Below are 25,113 nucleotides of genomic sequence, written 5' to 3'. Positions count from 1 at the left end.
CTGAGATCACATGTGACTGATGGCAGGTATAGCTGTGAGCCAGCCTGTCTGCTCTGTCTGGGGTTTGATTCCCCTGTTCAACACGTTATAGTCCTCAGCCAACCCCCATGCAGCATCAATCACCACATGCATGGCAGCATGCACAGACTGCCAGTATATGCACACTAACACACACTCAACATTAAGCACTGGCGCATGCACTCTTGTTCAGTGGTGGGAAAAAGTACTACATTTTTTTACGTAAGTAAAAGTATCAATACTGCAATGTAGAAATACTCTGTTACAAGTAAAAGTCCGGAATTCTAAATTTACTTGAGTAAAAGTACTGGTATCAAAATATCCTTAAAGTACAAAAGTAAAAGTACTCATTATGCAGAAAGTCCAATTTCATAAGTTTTCAAATGTATACAAAATCTTTTGAAAAAAGCAGATATACAAGCTCACAATAGCTTGTAGATCTGCTATTTTCAAATGGCCGAAATGTTTATAGGGCTGAAGTGGCTAATGTATGTTTTGTAATAATAATACAAATCTACAAAGTAACTAATAACTAAAGTTTTCAAATAACTGTAGTGGAGTAACAGTATAATATATGCCTCTAGATGTAGAAGTAAAAGTACTGAAAACTGGAAATACTCCAGTAAAGTACCTCAAAGTACAGTACTTGACTAAATGTACTTAGTTACTTTACAACAGTACGTACGCTATGTATGTGCATGCCGTTCAGCCCGCAAATTGCAATCCCAAGCTCACGTACACACGCGCACGCGCACACACACGCACGCACGCACGCACGCACGCACGCACGCACGCACACACGCACAGGCACAGGCACATGTGCTCGTGCGTACGCACACACGCTTGCATGCATCCATCTGTCTCAATATGAGGTGGCAAATTAAAAGTGGCAGACAGTGGGTCCGGTGTTGACACACACATGGTTTATCAGAGCTGACATGACATGCATGATGCAAATTACAGCACTGTAGCCTGACAGACAAACAGCAGATGGATCAGCAGGCAGAGAGACACACACACACACACACACACACACACACACACACACACACACACACACACACACACACACACACACACACACACACACACACACACACACACACACACACACACACACACACAGGAGCCTAGAATATGACAAATATGATTATTTTGGGGGGGTCCCCAGTTAAAATATGATATTTTTTGGGGGTCCCCAGTTCCACATGATCAAGTCTACAATCCCCATGGGAGTCACGCTATTCTCAGACCCTGCATGTGTTGTTGTCTGTGGAGGACCTGCACTCAGTATTTGTGAATGCATGCAGACAGACAGACAGACAGACAGACAGACAGACAGACAGACAGACAGACAGCACCTTTTAGAAGTGGACAGAAATAGCTGCTCCTCCAGACAGACGTGGGAGGAGAATTAAGATGACTCGTGCCTTTGTTCATCTTCCACCGCAGGAAGCAGATCTCACAACAATCAGCTCATAAACACTCCACACAGCGAGTCAGGTGTCAGATGATGAACGCACTCACAGCTATTCTGGGTCCTCGTTTCATCATAACTAATCATCTCGGCTGGAAGACAAAACTGAAAGAGTTCAGATTGTTTGAAAATGAGATGCTTGCGTAGATCAGGTGTCTTCAACGTTTTCCAGGTCAGCTGAGAGAGAGATGAAGCAGGGACCTCCACTTAAGTTGCAGATTAAACTTTTTCATAGATTTCATAGCTCACAACGCCTCGCAGCGCGAGGCGTTGTGAGTTTGTAGATCTGCTATTTTTGGCCAACAATCTGCTATTTTTGCATGCTGTTTCTGGGGGTCCCTGGCGCAAAATATTTTCAGATGGGGGGTCCACGGCCAAATACATATTAATTTGGAGGTCCTCTACATGAAAAAGTTTGAGAACCACTGGTCTAGTAGGCCATTGACAGTTACTTTGCTGAAAAATATGAATTTTGAAGGGATTTGAGATGACTGATGACTGATGTCTTTTTTTTTCAAGGTGCCAATTCAAGTAACATTAATGATCTCCTCTGTATACAGTAGCTGATGTGCTTTTTATATCATTACTCTTCTCTTCGCAGTGCTTGCCGATCCGGGGCCACGGGTTCGTCTTGGACAAGTACAAGTGCCACTGCAAGAAAGGCTTCTACCACCCCAACAGAGTGGCTGTCAACGGCTTCACACGTAAGTCGATCTGACACGTCAATCACCTGTTTCACACCTGCCGCCTGTCGTGATGAAATTGGAATTGTGTTCCTCCGGTATGATATTCTATAAATATGGTATCGCTATGTGTGGGATCCCTATAATACTGTGTGTCATACAGAGATAATGTTGTTTATTCTCGGTGACTACACTCATGGTGTGCGTGAGCCCCAGGTGCTATTTTTCTGTTATCTATTATTTTTGGGCGGTGTAGCCGCCCCTATAAGTGGGGTTGGGACACCTCATTAGTACACCCTTCGCTGTACTGTGATTGGCTCATAATTAGTACACCCCTAGCATTAGTACACCCCTAGCTGTACTGTGATTGGCTGGCTCTATTGGCTGACTCTATTCAGCACTGTGATTGGCTAGCGAGACACATGATGAAATTAATAACCTATAAATAGGACTATGCACTTTTTTTTTTAAAGTGAGCTTCCATCACTGTGATGACCACTGTGATGACCACACCGCCCACTTCACACTGGGTGTGATTTTTTTTAATTTCTTTTTTAAATCTGTTTATTAGTTTTACACATAGTTTTACACATAGTAGCATCAGAAATCAATGACTAATAATTGTAAATATGTGTATACCACACAAGACAGTAGACACAATCCCACATCCCACCCCACACACTTACAATACACAATTAGACAGACACGAAAACTAAACATAATACAAAAAAACACAGAAATAAAACCAACATACAAAGGCTGGTTTGTTGTTTATTATTTGTCTCTTTTTTTTTTTAATTGAAGGAGATTGAGGACATATATAATGTGTAATAACAACATGAAGCACATGCTGTTTGGTGACACAGAGCTACCAAGGTTAACCCACCCTATTTTTTTGCATGTCATTATAGAGCGATAAAAATAGAGCGATTAAAAATAGAGCGATAGAATGTGTGATAGACCATTTTATTCTGCGAATTCCTCATGCATGCACGCCTACCTTCACAGCAACACGCACATTGCATGCACCCGGCTGATTGCTTTTTTTGACCCAGCGGCACAGAGGTTCTGTTATTCCATTCAAACGCATCTACAAATGTCTTCTAAATCCTAACTGGTTTCTGAACAAAACGTATGTTGCTATATCAGTGGTGCTCAAACCATTTCATGTCAAGGACCACCCAAAATGATATATATTTGGCCGCTGATCCCCATCTCAAAATATTTTGTTCCAGGGACCCCCAGAAGCAAATATTTGAGTAAAAAAAATATCCATATATTCAAATATTAAAAAAGCAGATATACAAGCTCATAGCACTGGTTAACAAGCCTGCAATTTACTTTGTGTAAAACAAAAATCATATTGTACAAAATACATTTCTATCTTGTTTGCATTTAAAAACGCAACATGGCAATTAGCTGATGAGTTACTATCCAGAGTCAAGTGTACGTTTTGAGCTTGTAGATCTGCTACTTTTGATGCTTTTGTGTGACGCATTAATTTACGAAAAAACACAAAAGGTTAGAATATGGAGATAAGAGGTCAACTGGTATCAACTGTCTTTTTGTTCAGTTTTTCTATTTGTTGAGAGGTGCCTGGGATTGCTGGGAATAACAACAAATTGTTGTTTTGATATGGAATTCCATTGATCTTGGAATGCCACTGGTCTTGGAACACCAGTATAAAATCCCAGTGGTCTTGTTACTGTTCTCATGCATGCACTACGGCTGAGCAATTATGCCAAAATATATCCATATTTAACCAATAACGAGAGTCTATAACCAAAAATGAGAGTCTCTGGTAGGAGGCTCAATAGAATAGAGCATCACTCAATTGAGTCTCCTACTGAGCAACCACCCGGTCATGAAATTATTGTCTCAGGAATGCGACAATAACAAAGAAATCTCCATGAATTCAAGGCTTCATGGGGTGTGTAATTGATAGAAAATAAGTCGTCTTTTGGGTGAACTACTCCTTTAAGAAGCCCCGTAATCCACCGGGGACGTCCTTGACAACCTTTTCGTGGAGGAAGACGTCTCGGCTCACATTCCTAAATGATGTTTCACAATATTTTTTCCAAAATAAGTGAAGCTCTCTGACAGCCCAGTCAGCTGCAGGAACAGGGAACCAAAGGGGAAGAAGACATTAGGGGGGTTAGTATGAGTCATATAGCTACGGTACAGAGATAAGTAGTTCCATTCACATTGAATCAATGATGTGCAGAAACACAGCTGTGGAAAATAAAATAGGGCAGTTTTCTTTATAAAGGCAGAAAATCCTTGCAAATCTCTGAGACAATGGTTGTTTCCAATGAAGGCTCTATAACATGAAAGCTCTCTATAAGTGCAGCGTACTTTCATCTACCCGACCACATGGGCATCTCTAGTTCTATTTCTAGTCTTGTCTCCAACCTCCTTCAGAGCACATCTCGTGCCCTTAATTTGTTCCTGTTAACCTTTATTTATCCAGGGAAGGGTTTTCTGAACTAATTTAAATATTTACTTGTAAAGGTCTTTACACACCAGGGATTTTCAGGTATGTATTTGGCAGCAAACCATTTTATATAATTGATGCCTCATGCATACAGGTTGATGCTTTTATTCGCCGATTTGCCACATAGTATTCACATTCTGTGTGTGAATGTACCGTGAGATCCGTGACACAAACAACAGTAGGGCTGTAGTCGAGACCACCTAAAGCGAGTCCAAGTCAGTACCAAGTCCGAGGGGGGGCGAGTCCGAGTCAAGACCGAGTCCGGGAGGCCAGGGAGGGGGTCGAGTCCGAGTCAAGACCGAGACCGACGGGGGGCGAGACCAAGTCAAGACCGAGACCGACGGGGGGCGAGACCGAGTCAAGACCGAGACCAGATTTTTTTTTTTTTTTTTTTTTTTATAGGTACAGAAAACAATCTTGATCTGAAACACTGCAATTATATGTTTCTGACTTTGGAAAAGCTCAAAATTAGGTATGCCTGGCCTACTACAATGAGCTCTATTCAATAAGTATGCATAATGTGTGAAAATGTGTATTGTCACTATGTGTAAATAAATGTACATGGCACTTTTATGTAAAAATATTACAAAATGTTTGATTCATTCAAATATTTATTTGAAATAACAAGTAAGTAACATAGCCAGAACACAATGCTTTTTGCTAAACACAACTGTGCTGTACAAGCTCATTTTAACCACAAAAAAGAAACAAAAACAAATCACCTTTAACCCGTTAAAACCGGGAAAGCATCTGTGTCATTTTAGATTTAGAACACGCTCATCCAATGGTGTAAAATAAAGTAATTAAGTACATTTACTCAAGTACTGTACAACTTAAGTACAATGTTGAGGTATTTTTTTTTACTACTGGATTATTTCCAATTTTCAATACTTTTACTTCTACTCATATCAGAGGCAAATATTGTACTTTTACTCGACTACAATTATTTGAAAACGTAGTTTGCAGCAGATATAAATTATTACATAATAAAAATATATTAACCACTTTAGCCATATTTTATACCATAGAGTAGACTATTTGAAAATAGCAGATCTACAAGCTCACAATTGTGAGCTTGTAGATCGGCTATTTTCAAATATTTTAGTACTTTCACTTTTGGTACTTTAAGTATATTTTGAAGCCAATACTTTTACTCAAGTAACAGTTTGAACACAGCTCAATTACTTTTACAGAGTATTTGCCTCATGCATACAGGTTGATGCTTTTATATTCATGGTGAAAATGTTTCTGGATGTAGGCCTACTTATTGTTTTATTGTATGAAATAAATAATAGGATTGATAGAATTATAGAAATAGAATTGATCTTAATATGAAAAGCAGAAAGAGGTCAGTCTCCCTGTGCGCAATTACGCACAATGTGGTACAACTTACAAGAGAATAGATAATTTAAGTGATTTGTACATTACATGTAGGTATATCTCCAGACAAGCCGACGACAGCATCGGTCAGGATCTAATGTTAATTAATGTTTTTAGTTTTGCTGCTTGGACTGATATATTTACTGCAGTGAGTGACACAGTATAATGTGCGCAAGGAAACCTTACTGAAAGCAGTCTCTATTCATCTTTAGATGATTAGAGACTGATGATTAAAACAACCACAGGCTACACAGTGAACACACAATAAATAAATAAACACCTGTTCGTGGATATAATTTTAAAAGAATATAAACTAGAGGGACAGGACTGCTGGTGTTCTGCTGCTGCTGCGCTGTCAACTGCTGCAAGATGATGTGCTCCAAGAAAGCTGTCCATAAACGCCAGACAGCTCTCTTATAATGTTAATGTGAATGGGCTCCTCATAATATGGGTATAATAAAATTATTTCATTGCATTGTAGTGACTTGGTCTTGGACTCGAGTGGACTCGGTGGGGGTAGAGTCCCGAGTCCCTTAGTCCGAGTCCGAGTCAAGACCGAGTCAAATTATGGGCGAGACCGAGTCAAGACCGAGTCAAACTATGGGTGAGACCGAGACAAGACCGAGTAAATCAAAAAGCGGTCTCGAGACCGGTCTCGAGACCGAGACCGGTCTCGAGTACTACAGCCCTAAACAACAGTTTGAATTTATGTGAATTAATCGCACAAAACAAACAGCCGCGTAAAGAGGGAACTTTAGGCTCCATTTGTAACATTGTTGTGCAGAAACACCAGTGGTGAAAAGTTACTCATATTTTGGACTTAAGTAAAAGTATCAAAAGTCCGGAATTCAAAATTGACTTGAGTAAATGTACAAAAGTACTGGTAAATTGTTAGTACAAAAAGTACCAAAAGTAGAAAGAACAGAATGTCCCATTTCACAAGTTTTCAAATGTATAAAATGTATTCAAATCTTTTTTTTGTAGTGGAGTAAAATATATTATAATATTTGCTTCTGAGATGTGGTGGAGTAGAAGTTAAAGTATAGAAAATTGGAAAAACTCCAGTAAAGTAAAAAATACCTCAACATTTTACTTACAGTAAGTACAGTACTTGAGTACATGTACTTACCGGTAGTTACTTTACACTACTGGGAAACACATTCAATCCAGGAAGTTGGAGGTGGAAGAAGTGCCTTGCTTAAGGGGCACCTTGGCAGCAGTAGTTGGGGCTGATGGGGAGTGGAGTGGAGTGGGGAGAATAACATTATCGATTCATTTTCCCTGCAATCAGTTTTTCCTCCGGTCACCCCCGAAGGATTTAAGCTTTGTGACCCTTCCGGTCACAGTCTCGCTGTACTAAACAAACACCCTCCTCGCCCTTGTAGAGATAAGAGACTGCAGAGCTATCATGTTTTCCTGCATTCCTCTGTGGAAATCTCCATACTACATCATCTAGGTATGATATGCCACAGACTGAACCTGGGGAGGAGCAATGTTGATTTTCGTGCTCATACATAATAGTTTGACATGTTATGAACAGTATTACATGCTGTTATTTTTTGATGGTGAGAGACATGCAGTAAAGATCGTTGGGAACGGGACTCAAACCCGCGATGCACTGTCAGGCTACACTATAGCCTAGGTGCCCGGACCGCAAGGCCAACGGTCCGGGCCTTACATACTGTCATTTAAAAAAATAACAAAAAAGTAGCAGATCTACAAGCTAGAAATGCGGCGCGACGCGTTTCTGCTTGTAAATCTGCTACTTTTTTTTTAATTAGAATTCTGAAAAGTAAACAGTTTTGGACTGTTTCCACTCGACAGAGACGATATAGCCTGGTAAACCCTCCCTCCGGAAATCTCATTTGTAATTTATTTCAGGAGTGAGTCTGGCATGACCGCCCATTCTGCAATTTGGCTGTGGGCTGGAGTTGGGCGGGAGTAATACCGTTGACTGACAACCCCTTCAGCCAATGATCGTTGTTCCCCTTCAGCCAATCAGCAGTGCATTTTTACCACCTCCAGACTAATGTGACGCAACAGGACTTTTGAGACATGCCCAAAATAGGTTGCCTTATTCGGATACATGCGTGTCACTGCCCGCCCCTGCCGGTTCTCTGAATTCTATTTTTAAATAGGCTCTGTCATGATTAATTGACCACATATATGAAGTTAAACAACTACATTTTATGCAAGCGATATCTTAAAAGTCAATTCTGTGCCTCAAAAAATAAGTTTGAGAGCGTTTTAAAACCGAAAGTAAAAAGTTTAACTGCCCACAGAAAACAATGGCGGCTCGTTCCATTTTTGTCGGCTGCACTCGGCTCCATTCGGGCTCACTCGAACTCGCCACCTGATTGGCCAACTTTCGCTGTCAATCACAGAACGACGTTTTTTGGTAATGCGCTAGAAACGCCCATACAAGCCTTCAGGCCAGACTCCTTCCTGAAATCAAATGGAAATGAGATTTTCCGGAGGGAGGGGCTTTACCAGGCTAGAGACGATATACATCTACATGGATAAAGGACACACTGTATGCACACACAAAGGGATTATCTTATATCCTCTGCAGGACTCAGGCTGTCATTGACAGAGACCAGAGCTCTGTCTTCTCTGAGCATAAAGTTACACTGGGTTGTTTTTAGTGTTATTTTCAACCAAAGGCAATGATGATGACATGGGTATACATCATGACAATGCAGCAATGGCTGCTCCCTGTTTCTGTCCTGCTTCACTTCTTTACAATAGTGCACAAATGCATTGTTAACCCATTCAATCCAGAAAAGCATCTGTGTCATTTTAGATTTCAGCTATTATATATGTATATAGCACATTGGTTCTCAAAGTGGGGTCCGGGGACCCCCAGGGGTCCTTGGGGGGGGTACATGGGGGTCCCCAGCAAAAGTAGTTAATATAGCGTCACAATCATTTGAACCATTTTAACCTTGTAGATCTGCTATTTTTTTTAAACCGTGACAATGTATGCAATCTTTGAATATATTACATTACATATACATTTTTAACGCAAATCTTTGCTTCTGGGGGTCCCTGGAACAAAATATTTTGAGATGGGGGCCTGCGTCCAAATACACATCATTTTTGGGGGTCCTTGACATGAAAAAGTTTGAGCACCACAGAATCGGCCTCAGGTCTTAATGGGTTAAGTGCTAAAATAGCAGATCTACAAGCTCACAATGCGTCGCACCGCAACGCATTGTGAGCTTGTAGAGCTTTTTCAAATAATTGTATTGGAGTAAAAGTGCAATAATTGCCTTTGAGATGTAATGGAGTAGTACTTAAAGTACAGTACTTGAGTAAATATAGTTAGTTACTTTACACCACTGGAAATTGAGAATAACATTTTTGTTAATATGGTTGCCACAGGGATGGGTCGAAAGGGCAAAGCGGCGGACAGCGGCCCCAACGCGGACGAGGGCTCTTCCAACGACTGCCTGCCCTGCCAGGAGGGCTGTGCCTTCTGCAAGGACGACACGCCCTGCGTGGTGAGAGACGACAACGCCCTGCGCATGGTGGTGCTGTCCTCACAGTGCCTCTGTATGCTCCTCCTCTTCATCAGCATGGTGGTCATCTACCACTTCCGCAGGAACAAGGTACCTGGGAATCAATCAATTACAGTGGTGGAAAAAGCACTAATTTATTTTTACTTAGTTAAAAATGTCAATACTGTAAAGTAGAAATACTGTAGTCCGGTAATTAAAATTTACTAGAGTAAAAGCACAAAAGTATTGGCATCAAAATATACTATAATATATAAAAGTAAAAGTACTCATTATGCAGAATGTCCCGTTTCACAAGGTATCATATGTATACAATTTATTAAAATCCTTTGAAAATAGCAGATCTACAAGCTCACGATGCGAAGCGTTGTGAGATTGTAGATCTCAAACTTTGGCTATTTTCAAATAGCCAAAGTTTAAATAAGGCGTTAAAGTGTTTAAATAAAGTGTTTAATGTATGTTTTGTAATAGTCTACAAAGTAACTAGTAACTGAAGTTTTCAGATAATTGCAGTGGAGTAAAAAGTAAAATTTGCCTCTGAGATGTAGTGGAGTAGAAGTAAAAGTATACTTTTACTTCAGTAAAGTAAAAGTACCTAAAAATTGTACATATAAGTACAGTACTTGAGTAAATGTACTTAGTTACTTTCCACCACTGATCAATTACATTGTGCACTTGCTTGTATCGTCATTTTGGTTTTGCTCAAAATAACTTGTAAAATAAGATAAAAAGATCATAGAGCTTGTGTTTCAAACTATGTTTCATCTGATACTCGTTTGATGCTCTGGGCACCATATGGACATCAAAGCCCTCTGAATAAATGAGCAGGTTGATGGCGTACTGTGTGTGTGGGTGACAATAAAGTGCTGGAACACTTTCAAACAGAACAGTCAGCCACTACAGCTTCACTTCCACTTCAGCACCTTGGACAGCGACCAACAGGCTGTGTGTTACTGTGTTACACCAAGCTGTCTGTGTGACCCAATAAAACACTGCTTTATAATCGTCTCCGCCAGGCCCAAGGCCCTAATATTTGACAATTTGGCCAATTTGGTATTAAAAAGTTCTTAAAATTAATTAACCCATTAAAAACCTGAGGCCGATTCTACGAATGTCTTCTGAATCCTAACAGTATTCTGAAAAAAACGTATGTTTCTATATCAGTGGTGTTCAATTTTTTTCATGTCAAGGACCCCCAAAATAATATGTATTTTGCCGCGGACCCCCCATCTCAAAATATGTTGTTCCAGGGGTCCCAAAAGCAAAGCTTTGAGTTAAAAAATATAGAGCTCAGTTCTGGGCTCTCCCTAGGGCTTCTGGGCTCTCCCCTACAAAATGACAATTTCATGATTTTAGTAGCTATATTGTTTGCCTGATGAGCTACAATATATATTCAAAGGTTTGCACAAGTTTTCACGATTTTTCAAAAATAGCAGATCTACAAGCTCGTAGCGCGGCACTCGGTGCCGCGCTACGAGCTTGTAGATCTGCTATTTTTGAATAGCCCAAAGTGTAAAATAATGCTTTTTAGCTCAAATCAAAAAGTGACACAGATGCGTCCCAGGTCTTAATGGGTTAAGTGAAATGCCTAATTTAAGAGGGACAGCCGGGGGCATTCGTATTGCACCGCTAGAGGTGAAATTCTTGGACCGGTGCAAGACGGACAAAAGCGAAAGCATTTGCCAAGAATGTTTTCATTAATATGCAGAATGTTTGGGAAACTAATTAACATTAACAATGGTTCTTCTTTCTTGTTAAAAAGTTACAAAATGTAAAAAGGGTATAGACAAGGCACACTAATAAGCTACGAGCTTCTGCCTACATACAGTACCTTTTTGATCTGGCTAAAAGAAAATGTCTTTGTTCAAAAGAGTATCGAAATAAACCATTCGTTCATTCAACGTACGTTACCGCCATAGGCAGTAGGAGAGGAGTTCTCACATGCCCTTTTGTTCCTGTACAGTTTGCGGTGTGTACCGTTCTCATTCTTGGCAGAATAGTCGAGTACAGTACTTGCTACTCACGTGAGATATAACAGTAAGCAGTGGTGGAAAGTAACGAAGTACATTTACTCAAGAACTGTACTTAAGTACAATTTTGAGGTATTTGTAGTTTACTTGAGTATTTCCAACTTCCAATACTTTTACTTTTACTCCGCCACATCTCAGAGGCAAATATTGTACTTTTACTCCACTACAATTATTTGAAAACTTTAGTTACTTTGTAGATTTGGATTATTATTATTATTACAAAACATACATTACCCACTTCAACCCTATATACATTTTGGCCATTTGAAAATAGCCGATTCAAGCTCACAATGCCTGGCATCGTGATGCATTGTAAGCTTGTAGATCTGCTATTTCCAAAAGATTTTTTTGACATTTTATACATTTGAAAACTTGTGAAATGGGACATTCTGCATAATGAGTACTTTTACTTTTGTACTTTAAGTATATTTTGATACCAATACTTGTACTTTTACTCAAGTAAATTTTGAATTCCGGACATTTACTTACATTTTTAATTCCGGACATTTACTTATTTAACAGAGTATTTCTATATTGCAGTATTGATACTTTTTAAGTACAAAATGTGAGTACCGTACTTTTTCCACCACTAATGACAGTAAGAACGCAGACTAGGCATATATTTGGTGGTGAAAATTATCAATATAGCATCCATGATCCATCCAATAATGAGATCATCATTCATTATCAGATCACTCAGGGGTCTTTCATTGTGATGAAAGTTATACATAAAATGAAACAAAATATACAGGCTTAGATTCAAACTTTCTGCACACTAAGAGTTGTGGACTTCAAATCTAAAAGCTCAAACAGTAAGTTTAATGGACAGATGGTGTCTTTGGTGAGGTGCAGTGTACGGCTTGCTTTTATTGTGATATTATTATAGTCGTGTCATCTATTTCTGTAACGAGATTACTGGCAGGTTGAGTGTATTTTTGAATGGATGCACAGCTGTCTTGTGCTCTAGTGAAAGCCGCCCTCCAGCATCCTGTCAATTAGAGCATAGACGTGTTGTTACATATCTTATTATGCAAGAACATGCATAGAAATAGTCTGAAAAGGGTGAACCCTCCATTAAAACGGCCTTGAGGCGACGGCTCCGTTTGTAGCTCATATACTCTCACAACGGGCCACAAAGAAACTATGCCTTTTATAACACCCTGGAATAATAGTCAGTTTTGGATTATGATTTAATGTAACATTTTAGACCAAACCATCACTTCCGTGCACATGGTCAATGGCTGTGTGGAAATTCAGATCGACTGCTCCAGCCACTGAGGAGAACCGGGCAGAAAAAAATTTGGCCTCACCACCACACCACTCGTTTGTGAAATTATTGGAGGATGCTGTGCTATGAAACATTTTGTTTGTCCGTACATCTTATTTTTGCAACATGACTGTTCATTACAAAGTAACATATCAAGTCAGTAATGAATGCATATTAGAAAGAAGAACATGAATGATTTTCTTTGTTTTTCCAGGGTATCAGAGCATCAGGCCTCGTCCTCCTGGAAGCCATTCTATGTGGAGCGCTGCTTCTCTACTTCCCGGTAAGCCTGAGACACTCACTTAGTGTGTGTGTGTGTGTGTGTGTGTGTGTGTGTGTGTGTGTGTGTGTGCGTGCCTGTGTTTTACATTCTTCAATGCAAAAATATTTTGGAATTGTTGATAATTTTCTTGTCACTGTCAGAAACACAGACCTTCTCCTTGAGCTAAAGTCAGTTTAACACACTGGGCATTTCCTCGCCCCAGAGTAAAAGATCCTAATCTGTTCTGTAGCTCTTAAGGCAAACAATATAGCTACTAAAAGTCATGGGATTGTCTTTTTGTGATAGTCATAGAGAGTTTTGATGAACAGTTTTTTTTCTGACAGCTGAGGCTTTTGTGTGAGAAGATGGAGGTGGGTTGGATTGGATTAGGCTGGCAGAGACAGACATCCCAGGGCGTGTTTGGTGACTGACCTCCTGCTAACTGTACACTAGACTGGCCAATGACGACCATCGGTCAGTCAGTCAACATTAACCATCTGGTCAGAACTCTCTGCACCTTCTTTGTAGTGGAGATTTTAATCACCGTTAGATTTGTATACATGCACGTACCCTGAAGAAGACATGCTGTGCTTTGTTGAAACGTCGGTGTCTTCAATAATACAAAAGTTGTTGCATCGTGACTACGAGCTGTCAGCGACCTCTTTTCCCTGAAACAGAAATGTCTGAGACAATAACACGATCTAGGAGTGGAGGTTATTGGTGGTGACAGTAACAGACTGATTCTGAGAACAATGCACCGGAGCAGGAGCTTATACTCTGGATGCATTGTGTTTGGTGGTGTAACTCATTCTGCTGTGGGTAATGAGCTGTGTTTGTGTTATCTATATGTTATCGGAAATCAAATGGTCTTCAAATGGCTTCTCCATTTTGTGTATACAGTATGGTGCTATCCAGTGGCGTAAAGTAACTAAGTACATTTACTCAAGCACTGTACTTAAGTACAACTTTGAGGTATCTTCACTTTACTGGAGTATTTCCAATTTTCAGTACTTTTACTTCTACTCCACTACATCTCAGAAACACATATTTGTACTTTTTTACTCCACTACAATTATTTGAAAACTTTAGTTACTAGTTACTTTGTAGATTAGAATTATACATGCATTCAGCCCTATTTAAACTTTGGCTATTTGAAAATAGCAGATCTACAAGCTCACAACGTGTTGCGATGCGACGCGTTGTGAACTTGTAAATCTGCTATTTTCAAAAGATTTTTATACTTTTGAAAACTTGTGAAATGGGACATTCTGCATGAGTACTTTCACTTTTGTACTTTAAGTATATTTTGATACCAATACTTTTGTACTTTTACTCAAGTACATTTTTAATTCCGAACCTTCACTTGTAACAGAATATTTCTACATTGCAATATTGATACTTTTACTTAAGTAAAACAATCAAATGGTCTTCAAATGGCTTCTCCATTGTGTGGATACAGTATGGTGCCATCTATCTACAGTATACACTATGTATGTTTGTAGGTAGGTAGGTACGTATGTACACGCACGCACGCACGCACGTACGTAGGTACGTACGTACGTGTGTGTGTGTGTGTGTGTGTGTATACATGCACGCTAGTGCATGAATTTGAGAGCTGTTTCTCACACGCACATAGACGGCTAGCCTCTTGCAGAGCCTCGCTGTAAAAGACTGTACATCTTCTACATTCACAGATGACATAGTGTTTTAATGGGTCTATGATGTCTCACAGTATGTCAGAACAAAACGGGACACTCTCTTAGGCTTACCGGTATGTTAACCACAGACATTATTTTCTTGCATGAATCAAAATCCCTGCGTCTATGGGAAAACAACCGTGTGTGTGTGTGTGTGTGTGTGTGTGTGAGTGTGAGTGTGTGTGTGTGTGTCACTGTTTTTCTTTTCCATTTCTTTTCTTTTAACCCATTAAGACCTGGAACTGTGTCATTTTTAGATTTGAGCTAAAAAGCATTATTTTACACTTTGGGCTATTCAAAAATAGCAGATATACAAGCTCATAGCGCGGCACCGAGTGCCGCGCTACGAGCTTGTAGATCTGCTATTTTTGAAAAATCGTGAAAATGTGTGCAAATCTTTGAATATATATTTTTTTAAAGCGAACATTTTTAACTCAAATCGTTGCTTCTGGGGGGTCCCTGGAACAAAATATTTTGACTGGGGTCTGCGGCCAAATACATATAATTTTGGGGGTCCTTGACAAGAAAAAGATTGAACACCACTGATATAGAAACATACGTTTTTCAGAAAACTGTTGAGATTTAGGAGACATGTGGAATCGGCTTCAGGTCCCAATGGGTTAACCTGAACCTTGCAGCGTCCATATTCTGGGGGGAACATTAGATCTGCCAAAAAATGTAGCAGGTCTACAAGCATGTCACACACAATAACTTCAGCCAATCGTTTGCTCTAAATGAGGGGTGTGTGTGTGTGTGTGTGTGTGTGTGTGTGTGTGTGTGTGTGTGTGTGTGTGTGTGTGTGTGTGTGTGTGTGTGTGTGTGTGTGTGTGTGTGTGTGTGTGTGTGTGTGTGTGTGTGTGTGTGTGTGTGTGTGTGTGTGTGTGTGTGTGTGTGTGTGTGTGTGTGTGTGTGTGTGTGTGTGTGTGTGCGTGTGTGCGCGCGCGCGCGCCCAGGGAGCCGGTGAGAAGGGAAAAACAAAATTACCGCGGCGGCAAAAGGCTATTTCGATCCGACCGTGAATGTGAAGATGGCGAGAGAGAGAGAGAGAGAGGGGGGTGAGAAATAGAATGGGTAGGGGGATTGGGACTGGAGGTAGGGGGGCGATGATGTGTGGCGGGGTGGGGACCCACACACACACACACACTGCAAATCTCAATGTGATCCCCCCCTAGAACGGCTCCGCCAACAGCTTCCTGTAATAGTTGTCGGTTGGCAGCGTTTCATTGGCTGCCACAGACAGAGTGACAAAGTTTGGCTGGCATCGCCAGTCGTTTCCCAGATGCCACTGAGCGGCTTCCCCCCCCCATCACATCATGCACCGCAAGACACCAATACTAATGAGGGGCTGCTCACCACCACAATGTGATCTAAAGTTAGAGTTAAATTGATACAGGATTTTACTATGTAAATTGGGGTCCCAGAGATTAATAAAATCAAAGGGGGGTCCATGGCCCTAATGCATATCTAACTTGGTGTCCTTGGAATTAAAAAGGTTGAGAATCACTGCTATAAAATATTCTTTTCATGCCGTCTGACCGTGCCATCATGCACGGACCGCCGTATAGCTTCACAGTAGCTTCGCTCTTATTGCTCCTTCGGGTCCCACCCTCCCTGCAGTTTTAGTCATAGTCTTTTGAATACAATTCTGTTTAGTTTTAGTCATATTTTAGTCTCCTGAAATCTTTACATTTAGTCACCTAAATCTACAGTTGATTTAGTCGACTAAATGTTTTTTTGGGCGGGCCGTGATGGCATTGAAATTATTTTCACTTGCATGGCGAAAATAGCCGATCTACAATCTCACAACGCGTCGCAGCGCGACGCGTTGTGAGATTGTAGATCGGCTATTTTCGGTCTGTGACATCCGCTCGTCCATGAACCCGTAGTTCTACTGGATCTCTTCTCCAACAGTCCCTCCCAAACATTTCAGTCTAGGTTTTATTTGTTGACGGAATTGTCAGTATATTTAGTCACAGTTTTAGTCATCGTAGCTTATAGTTTTTATTTAGTTTTCGTCAGTGAGAAAAGGTAGTCAACAGACATTTTTAGTCGAGGAAATCAAAACTGGTCTCCTGAGTCTCTCTCACAGTTCAGTACTGTATCTGTTTCCTCTTGTGGCTGTGAGACACATCATGGGCTCAGTCTCCCTGCCCCACTATACTAAGCCATCTGAGAGTGTGCCAGGTAGCGCCAGGTAGCGGCTGCCCCACCCAGAGAGACAGACAGGTAGTGCTGGCAGGCTGGCTGCATGCCCCAGAGAGACAGCCCAGTATCACTCTCTCTGTCTTGTTTTTCCCTGCATGTTACAGTGTGAGAAGCAAAGCCTCCTGGTCTGCTGTACAACACCTAAACACCAATCTGGGAACCCAGAACCAAATGAGAAGGAAAAACAGCGCCCTCTGCTGTTTGTACTATCTCACTTGGCTCTGGGACAATGACGACGTAGCACCCGTGCGCAAGGAAACCGGGGTTTAGGTCTGCCTTCAGCGTTTCACTTCCGGTGGTGCGACTATGTTTTCATTCCCACTAACAGTATTTCTACACGGAACACTAACACCACTTCTCCCAGAGAACATGGATCGTTTTGGTTACAAGCCCACTTGTTTCTATGATGAAAGAGCAAGTTAAAATGTGAATATCTTTTCGTGGTTTTGTCTGCTCCGCGGACGCTATTGTTAAATTAGTTTTGGTTGGTTTCGAGTGGGGAAGGATCGGCGGACACGTAAATCCCGCCCACTACATTTGATTGGGTAAAGCGCGGCCTGCTTCCTGATCTGAAGGCACGCCCACTTGTAGCCCAGTGTGTACACGTCATGACGAACCTTCACGACGGATTCCAACGCAGAGCAGAATCTGTTCTTGAGAGATTACCTAAACACATACACAGACACACACATTCATGCCCATGAAGTCAACAACATGTTATTGCATGTTATTACAAAAACAATGACATTGTAGTTATTATTATTTGATTTTACTACGTTTTTGTCCCACGATCTTTGTAACCCATTTTTTTTTCACCCAGTGCCAATTGCCTAAGCTGTAATCCTGGGCGCTACTCTCCCTCTGCCCACCTGGGGAGAGCCCCGAACAGGCCGCTTCTTATCACCTAATCTCTCAAGACAGATTCAGAGATCTGCAGCTGAACCTTTTGGGAGCTCCTGTTACAACGTGTATAGTTAGGAATGTTAGGAAACAAAGACACATGGACCGGACAGTGGAGGGCTGAGGGCGGGACATAATGGCCAACATCCTGTTATCCACATTCTATTGGGAGGTCACCCCAGAGTCAAATTCAAAGGAAAAAAACAGCAGAGGGCGCTGTTTTTTCCTTTTTTTTTTTACTATGGGTTCCCAGATTACTTATCACCTGACAGGGGGGAGTTTCCCCGGTAGGACGTAGCGCGTGGAAGGAACACGTTATTCCAACCAGTTCCTTTCCCCTCCATCAGGTGCCCCGGCTGACCAGGGGGAGGCAGTATGGAGACCAGGATTACTGCATGTTTTTTTGGGCGGTGTAGCCGCCCCTATAAGTGGGGTTGGGACACCTCATTAGTACACCCTTCGCTGTACTGTGATTGGCTCATAATTAGTACACACCCTAGCATTAGTACACCCCTAGCTGTACTGCGATTGGCTGACTCTATTCAGCACTGTGATTGGCTAGCGAGACACATGATGAAACTAATAACCTATAGATAGGACTATGCACTTAAAAAATAAAACTTTTTTTTTAAGTGAGCTTCCATCACTGTGATGACCACACCGCCCACTTCACACTGGGTGTGATTTTTTTGTAAGGGTATCTACCCTAGGAGACACGGGGAGAACATACAAACTCCACACAGAAAGGCTCTTTCGGGGCTTTTATGGTTTGAGATTTACTTGGGTTTTTATGTTGTGTTTTCAATGGTTTTGTATTTTGGTAACTCTTGTGATGTGCTGCGTGCTAAAGTGTATTGGTGCTACAGTGTATGTCATTTATTGAGGGAATGTTTTTTTTTGTTATGCTGCAGGAACACAGTGTTTCATTAGGCTTTAATTTGTTATTTTGGGTTTAAGTTATATTGTGATTATACTCATATCTTTTACCCTAAATCAAATCGAAACCCTGTGAGTTTTAAGTGAAATTGCGTTTCACAATTTAACCCATTAATACCTGGAACGCATCTGTGTCACTTTAGATTTCTTTGGCTATTCAAAAATAGCAGATATACAAGCTCATAGCGCGGCACCGAGTGCCGCGCTATGAGCTTGTAGATCTGCTATTTTTGAAAAAATATTGATTTTTTGCAGATCTGCTATTTTTGAAAAATCGTGAAAAAATATTTTTTATATATTTTTTATTTAGATTTTTTTAAAGAATCGCCTCAGGTCTTAATGGGTTAAAGAGCTCAAATTGACACTGGGGTGTTTGCAGCATAATCTCCACCTCTCCTCCTGCACTGTAAAGACCTCAGTGTGAATGTGAATGTTACACAAGGCAAGGCAAGGCAAGGCAGTTTTATTTGTGTAGCACATTTCAACAACAAGGCAACTAGATAGAACATCAAACAAAGGAAACACAATTATACAATGACATGGGATGCATGAAACAAAAGAAGTAAAACAAAACAAAAAGAATAGATAGTTATTACACTGCAGAAGAGAAATAAGAAAGAAAAAATAGAAAAGTAATTTGATCAAAGGCAGCGGCAAACGGAAAGGTCTTTAGTTGTATTTTAAGTCTTTAGTGTTTTAAAAGAAATAAGTGGCAGCAGAACCTGCAGTTTTTGCAACCCTATATCGCCAGAGGAAATGTTGTCATTGAACGTTTCTCCAGAAACGTTCAATGACAACGTTTCTGGACCATAAAAACATTACATTTTTAGGTATACGTTGCATTTCAACGTCTAGGTTTATGGTTAAGGTTTAGGGGTTAAGATTAGAGTTAGAGTTAGGGTTAGGGTTAGGATTAGTGTTAGAGTTAAGGTTAGGTTTGCAACGTAAAATCGACGATTAACTCTACATGGTTCTTCTCTGTGGACCACGTTCACGTGCAACGTTTTTGGGATCATTTATCACAGTGATAAATTTACTTTGACGTTTTCTCTGGCGACCACGCTGTTTTTTCAGGAGTTTGTTCCAGATAAGTGGTGCATAAAAACTAAATGCTATACTCTCTGAGTCAAATTCACACTGCGCATTTTACTATGTGTTCGTTCTCCTCTCGGGTTGCCAAGGCTTAACCCTTCAAAACCGGGAACGCATCTGTGTAACCACTTTATAACCATTATTTTATACTTTGGCTATTCAAAAATAGCAGATATACAAGCTCATAACACGGCACCGAGTGCTTGTAGATGAGCTTGTAGATCTGCTACTTTTTGAAACATCGTGAAAATTGGTGCAAGTCTTTGAATATGCATATTATTTAAAGCGAACATTTTCAACTCAAATCTTTGTTTCTCAGGAGGGTCCCTGGAACAACATATTTTGAGATGGGGTTCTTTTTCAAAAAAACTGTTTTAGAAGACATTGTAGAATCCCCAGAAGCTTTTTCAAGATTTGAGTCAAAGATATTCGCTTAAAAAAAAATATATATATATATATATATTCAAAAGATTTGCATACATTTTCACGATTTAAAAAACAAATCTGCTATATTTTTGGAATAGCCAAAGAAATCTAAAATGACAGATGCGTTCCCGGTCTTAATGGGTTACCCCATTAAGACCTGGAACTGTGTCATTTTTAGATTTGAGCTAAAAAAGCATTATTTTACACTTTGGGCTATTCAAAAATAGCAGATATACAAGCTCGTAGCGCGGCACCGAGTGCCGCGCTACGAGCTTGTAGATCTGCTATTTTTGAAAAATCTTGAAAATGTGTGCAAATCTGTGAATATATATATTTTTAAAGCGATTTTTTTTTACTCAAATCTTTGCTTCTGGGGGGTCCCTGGAACAAAATATTTTGATGGGGGTCCGCGGCCAAATACATATAATTTGGGGGGTCCTTGACATGAAAAAGTTTGAGAACCACTGATATAGAAACGTACGTTTTTCAGAAAACTGTTGGGATTTAGGAGACATGTAGAATCGGCTTCAGGTCTTAATGGGTTAACAGGCAGGCCCCCCCCCAACGCCACACAGACCTGGTGCAGTGCCGTGTGGGCACACACTGGCAGAGCCGAGGTGTCACCACACATCAGGGGGCTAATGAGAAGCAGTATGGCCGGGCGGATAATGTTTCCTGACCCGACAGCCTGCTCTGCCTCCTGTCCAAGCTGCTCTGACACTTTCAATCGGACTTAAGTGGATCTAGAGTGCGCTGCTGCTGTGTGTGTGCGTGTGTGTGTGTGTGTGTGCGCGCGTGCGTGAGCGTGTGTGTGTGTGTGTGTGTGTGCGCGTGCGTGCGCGGGACCTCACTCTCCCATTATTGTGCTTGTCCTGCCTGCTTTCCTCCCTGTGTAGTTCATCAGCATACTGAAGTGTTGTGACTGGCCCTAAAAAAAGATGCAAGATTCAAGTCATCTATATTTGTATTGATACATCTTATGTACAAGTAGCCTACTTTACATAAGAGTAAAGGTCGTGAGTCGTGACAGACGGAAAGCGGTCCACGCGGGGCGGGCGTTATACCGCTCGGATCAGCGGTGATTGCGCCCGCGATCATTGTTGTTTTGTTCTCCTGTGGTAGAGCCATATGAAATCCGTTTTATTTTTTTCCCAATTCCGTTTTATTTTTTCCCAAATTCTGTTTTTTCCATTTTAATATTTCTGAATTCTGTATTTTGCTTTTTATGCTCATTTTTACCATAAAAAAAGTGTCTGGTAAGTGGAAATGAATAAATGTCCACAAATTAATAAGATATAACAGTCCATACATGTCTCTGAAAGAAATCTACACAATTCGCAAAAATGTTACCCAAAAGAATTCGGTCTGAGCATGCGCAAAATGGCGTCGCCCATGTATTATTATCATTTCTATCGTCTTTCTAAGACGATTTCTACGTGGATTTTATTGTTATAAAGTAGGATGTGGCCATGCAAAATGGTGGTGTCCCGTGGATTTGTAAAAATTTGCGGTAAAAAAAAATATTTTACCGCAAATATCTTTTATATTCCAAATTCTGCAATATTCCGTTTTTTATTCCAATTCCATTTTTATTGGTCAATTCCGTGATTCCGTCCGCGATTCCGTTAACATGGATTTCATATGGCTCTATCCTGTGGCGGGGAAAAGAAAAGCTCACCACAATCCAGCTCTTGCCGACGTTGTGTCAGGTTCTCCAACTCCTAATGCTGTCTCATCGTCCTCAGTGATATCACTGTCACGTCGTCAGCTCTCTTTGACCACTAAGTTGGTGCTGAGCGCGGTGGCCACACAGTGACGGTGGGTGTGTAACAAACGTGGGAGGAGGAGGGGGAATGTGTTTGTGGTTATACAGCATGGAGAGCAGTGGTGGAAAAAGTACTCAAATTCTTTACTTAAGTAAAAGTACCAATACTGCAATATAAAAATACTCTGTTACAAGTAAAAGTAAATAATTAAAAATTTACTTGAGTAAAAGTACAAAAGTATTGGCATCAAAATGTACTTAAAGTACCAAAAGTAAAAGTACTAAATATTTGAAAATAGCAGATCTACAAGCTCACAACGCGTCGCATCGCGACGCGTTGTGAGCTTGTAGATCGGCTATTTTCAAATAGCCTAGGTATAAAATAGGGTTAAAGTGGTTAATGTATGTTTCATTATATAATAATTTATATCTGCAAAGTAACTAGTAACTAAAGTTTTCAAATAAATGTAGTGGAGTAAAAGTACATTATTTGCCTCTGAGATGTAGTGGAGTAGAAGTAAAAGTATTGGAAATTGGAAATACTCAAGTAAAGTACAAATACCTCAAAATTTTACTTAAGTACAGTACTTGAGTAAATGTACTTGGTTACTTTCCACCACTGATGGAGAGTCATAGCTATAGACACAGAGAGAAGGCTGGACTGTACAAGCGGTATCGGGCATACAGTATGTCTCAGGATATAAAGTGGCGCTCAGGACGACAGGAGTGAATTATGAGGAGGTGATGGTATTGGCCGGCCTCTGGTGTTTGACTGGGCGGAGGCTGAGTCTGGATGTAATTTACACCAGGTCCACCTCAGGGAGGAAGGAGAGAAGGAGAACCCATTACTTTCCTCTGTAGCAAAGCTAGAAACCCTTCCCACCAGAGACTGAGAGTGTCAGCTTTCATATAACAATGGATCCACTGCTGTTAGTACAGTACAGTACAGTACAGTCAGTGGTGGAAAAAGTACTCAGATCTTTTATTTAAGTAAAAGTAGCAATACCGCACCATAAAAATACTCTGTTACAAGTAAAAGGCCTGTGTTCAAAATGTTACTTAAGTAAAAGGACAAAAGTATTGGCATCAAAATATACTTAAAGTACCAAAAGTAAGTAGGGCTGAAGTGGTTAATGTATGTTTTATAATAATTTATATCTGTAAAGTAACTAGTAACTAAAGAGTTCAAATAATTGTAGTGGAGTAAACGTACAATATTTGCCTCTGAGATGAAGTGGAGTAGAAGTAAAAGTACTGAAAACTGGAAATACTCCAGTAAAGTGAAAATACCTCAATATTGTCCTTAAGTACAATACTTGAGTAGTTACTTTACACCAGTGAGTACAGTAACACCCCTCCCTTGCTTGTGGCTCCTGCTGCCTCCCACCTAAACACTGCCTACTCGCTCCTGCTCATGCCGACGTACAGATACATATAGACTGAAAAGGAATTGACTGGAAACGATTGGCTGAGGACAGCGGGGGGGCAGGGCTAGCTCCACATGGTTGTCGCTGTTCCGTCGCTTCATTCAAAAACCAGGCGGCAAGGGAGAGCTCTTGAAATTGAAGCTCACACGGAAGAACTAAATTCCCTGCAGTATCTGTAAATTAACGCCCTGCTTGGTCACAGTACAGCGTTACTCATAAAACATCAAAAGTAGCAGATCCACAAGCTCCAAACACGGCTTGTCGATCTGCTACTTTTTCTGTTTTTGAATCCTGAAAAGTAACAGTTTTGGACGTATGAGGTTTCCACCTGACAGAGACAATATAGTCATGAGTCATTGTCCTAAAAGCTTAGCAAGTCTAGCAAGTCTGAGAGAGAGAGAGAGAGAGAGAGAGAGAGAGAGGGGGTGAGGGAGGGAGAGAGAGAGAGAGAGACTCACCATGACATCATAGTCATGTACCCAAAACTACATTTGTCACTTTACTTAAGCTGGTGCCATACAAGGCAAAGCCATGTATCATTGACAGTAGCAATATAAAAAAAAAAATATTGAAAAAACAGTACCATCGTAAAAGAAGCGCTAGTTTTGAGGCGTTAGTCGGCCGTGTTTTTATTCCGCGGGTCGCCGATCTCTCGGTTCAGAGCCTCATCGGAGCCTCGAAACATATATATGTCACAGTACGATTGGAGAACCAGTACGATTGAAGACAGAGCGCTCGTTTTTAGGCACAGGGCTTCGGGGCGAGGCGGGGCTTTTCGAGACAGGGTTTATTAGCGAGGCTCGCGAGGAGGAGGAGGAGAAGGAGGACGCGGCGCTGCGAGGCGGGGGTTTATTACGCGAGGCTCACGAGGAGGAGCCTCCTCCTCCTCCTCCTCCTCGCGAGCCTCGCGTAATAAACCGTCCTCCTTCTCCTCCTCCGAGGAGGAGGAGAATGAGAACGCGGCGCCACGAGGCGGGGCTTTGATGCGACGCCGACGCAGACCTGTCTTTTGTTGTTCCCCCCCACATAGCAACCAGGAAGCTACGCTAGGGGAACCCTGAACACGCGTTCACACGCACACGCTTGTCCATGACGGAGGCGCGCCGACTCAGCAGAGCTTGAGGCCGAGGAGGCGCGAGTGCCCGCGCTGACCGGCCGATGCTCTGATAGTCGACACAGCGCCGTTCGAGTTGTAAACCGATAGCGACAGAATAGTTCTTTTCATGGATCTGTGTGTGTGTGTGTGTGTGTGTGTGTGTGTGTGTGTGTGTGTGTGTGTGTGTGTGTGTGTGTGTGTGTGTGTGTGTGTGTGTGTGTGTGTGTGTGTGTGTGTGTGTGTGTGTGTGTGTGTGTGTGTGTGTGTGTGTGTGTGTGTGTGTGTGTGTGTGTGTCAGGGAGAAAGTAAAACAAAAGCCAGAACACAATAAAAGTATCTTAACAGTCCTGCTTTCAATAAACCAAAAAAAGCATGTGCGCTTGTGTGTGTGTGGTCGTGGCCATATAATGTTTGTGCACAAGCCTGGCTTGTGGCTCCCT

At 41.2% G+C, this 25,113-nt stretch overlaps 1 protein-coding gene across 1 annotated transcript in view; it reads left to right on the top strand.

Moving 5' to 3' along the window:
* The window catches only part of gpr158a (G protein-coupled receptor 158a), a gene marked incomplete at both ends in the record, with an annotated part of 115,836 nt that overhangs the window by 51,914 nt on the left and 38,809 nt on the right, over nucleotides 1-25,113 (top strand). The window contains 3 exons of the mRNA XM_080418344.1: nucleotides 2,097-2,199; nucleotides 9,437-9,663; nucleotides 13,082-13,150. Of these exons, the coding sequence (XP_080274470.1) occupies nucleotides 2,097-2,199; nucleotides 9,437-9,663; nucleotides 13,082-13,150 (399 nt within the window). The remainder of the gene's footprint in view (nucleotides 1-2,096; nucleotides 2,200-9,436; nucleotides 9,664-13,081; nucleotides 13,151-25,113) is intronic.

This window comes from Gymnoscopelus braueri (assembly GCF_963280865.1).
Source record: "Gymnoscopelus braueri genome assembly, chromosome: 21".
Classification (NCBI taxonomy): Eukaryota; Metazoa; Chordata; class Actinopteri; order Myctophiformes; family Myctophidae; genus Gymnoscopelus; species Gymnoscopelus braueri.
Note: the sequence above shows the minus strand (reverse complement) of the source record. Positions and strands in the feature narration are given on the sequence as shown.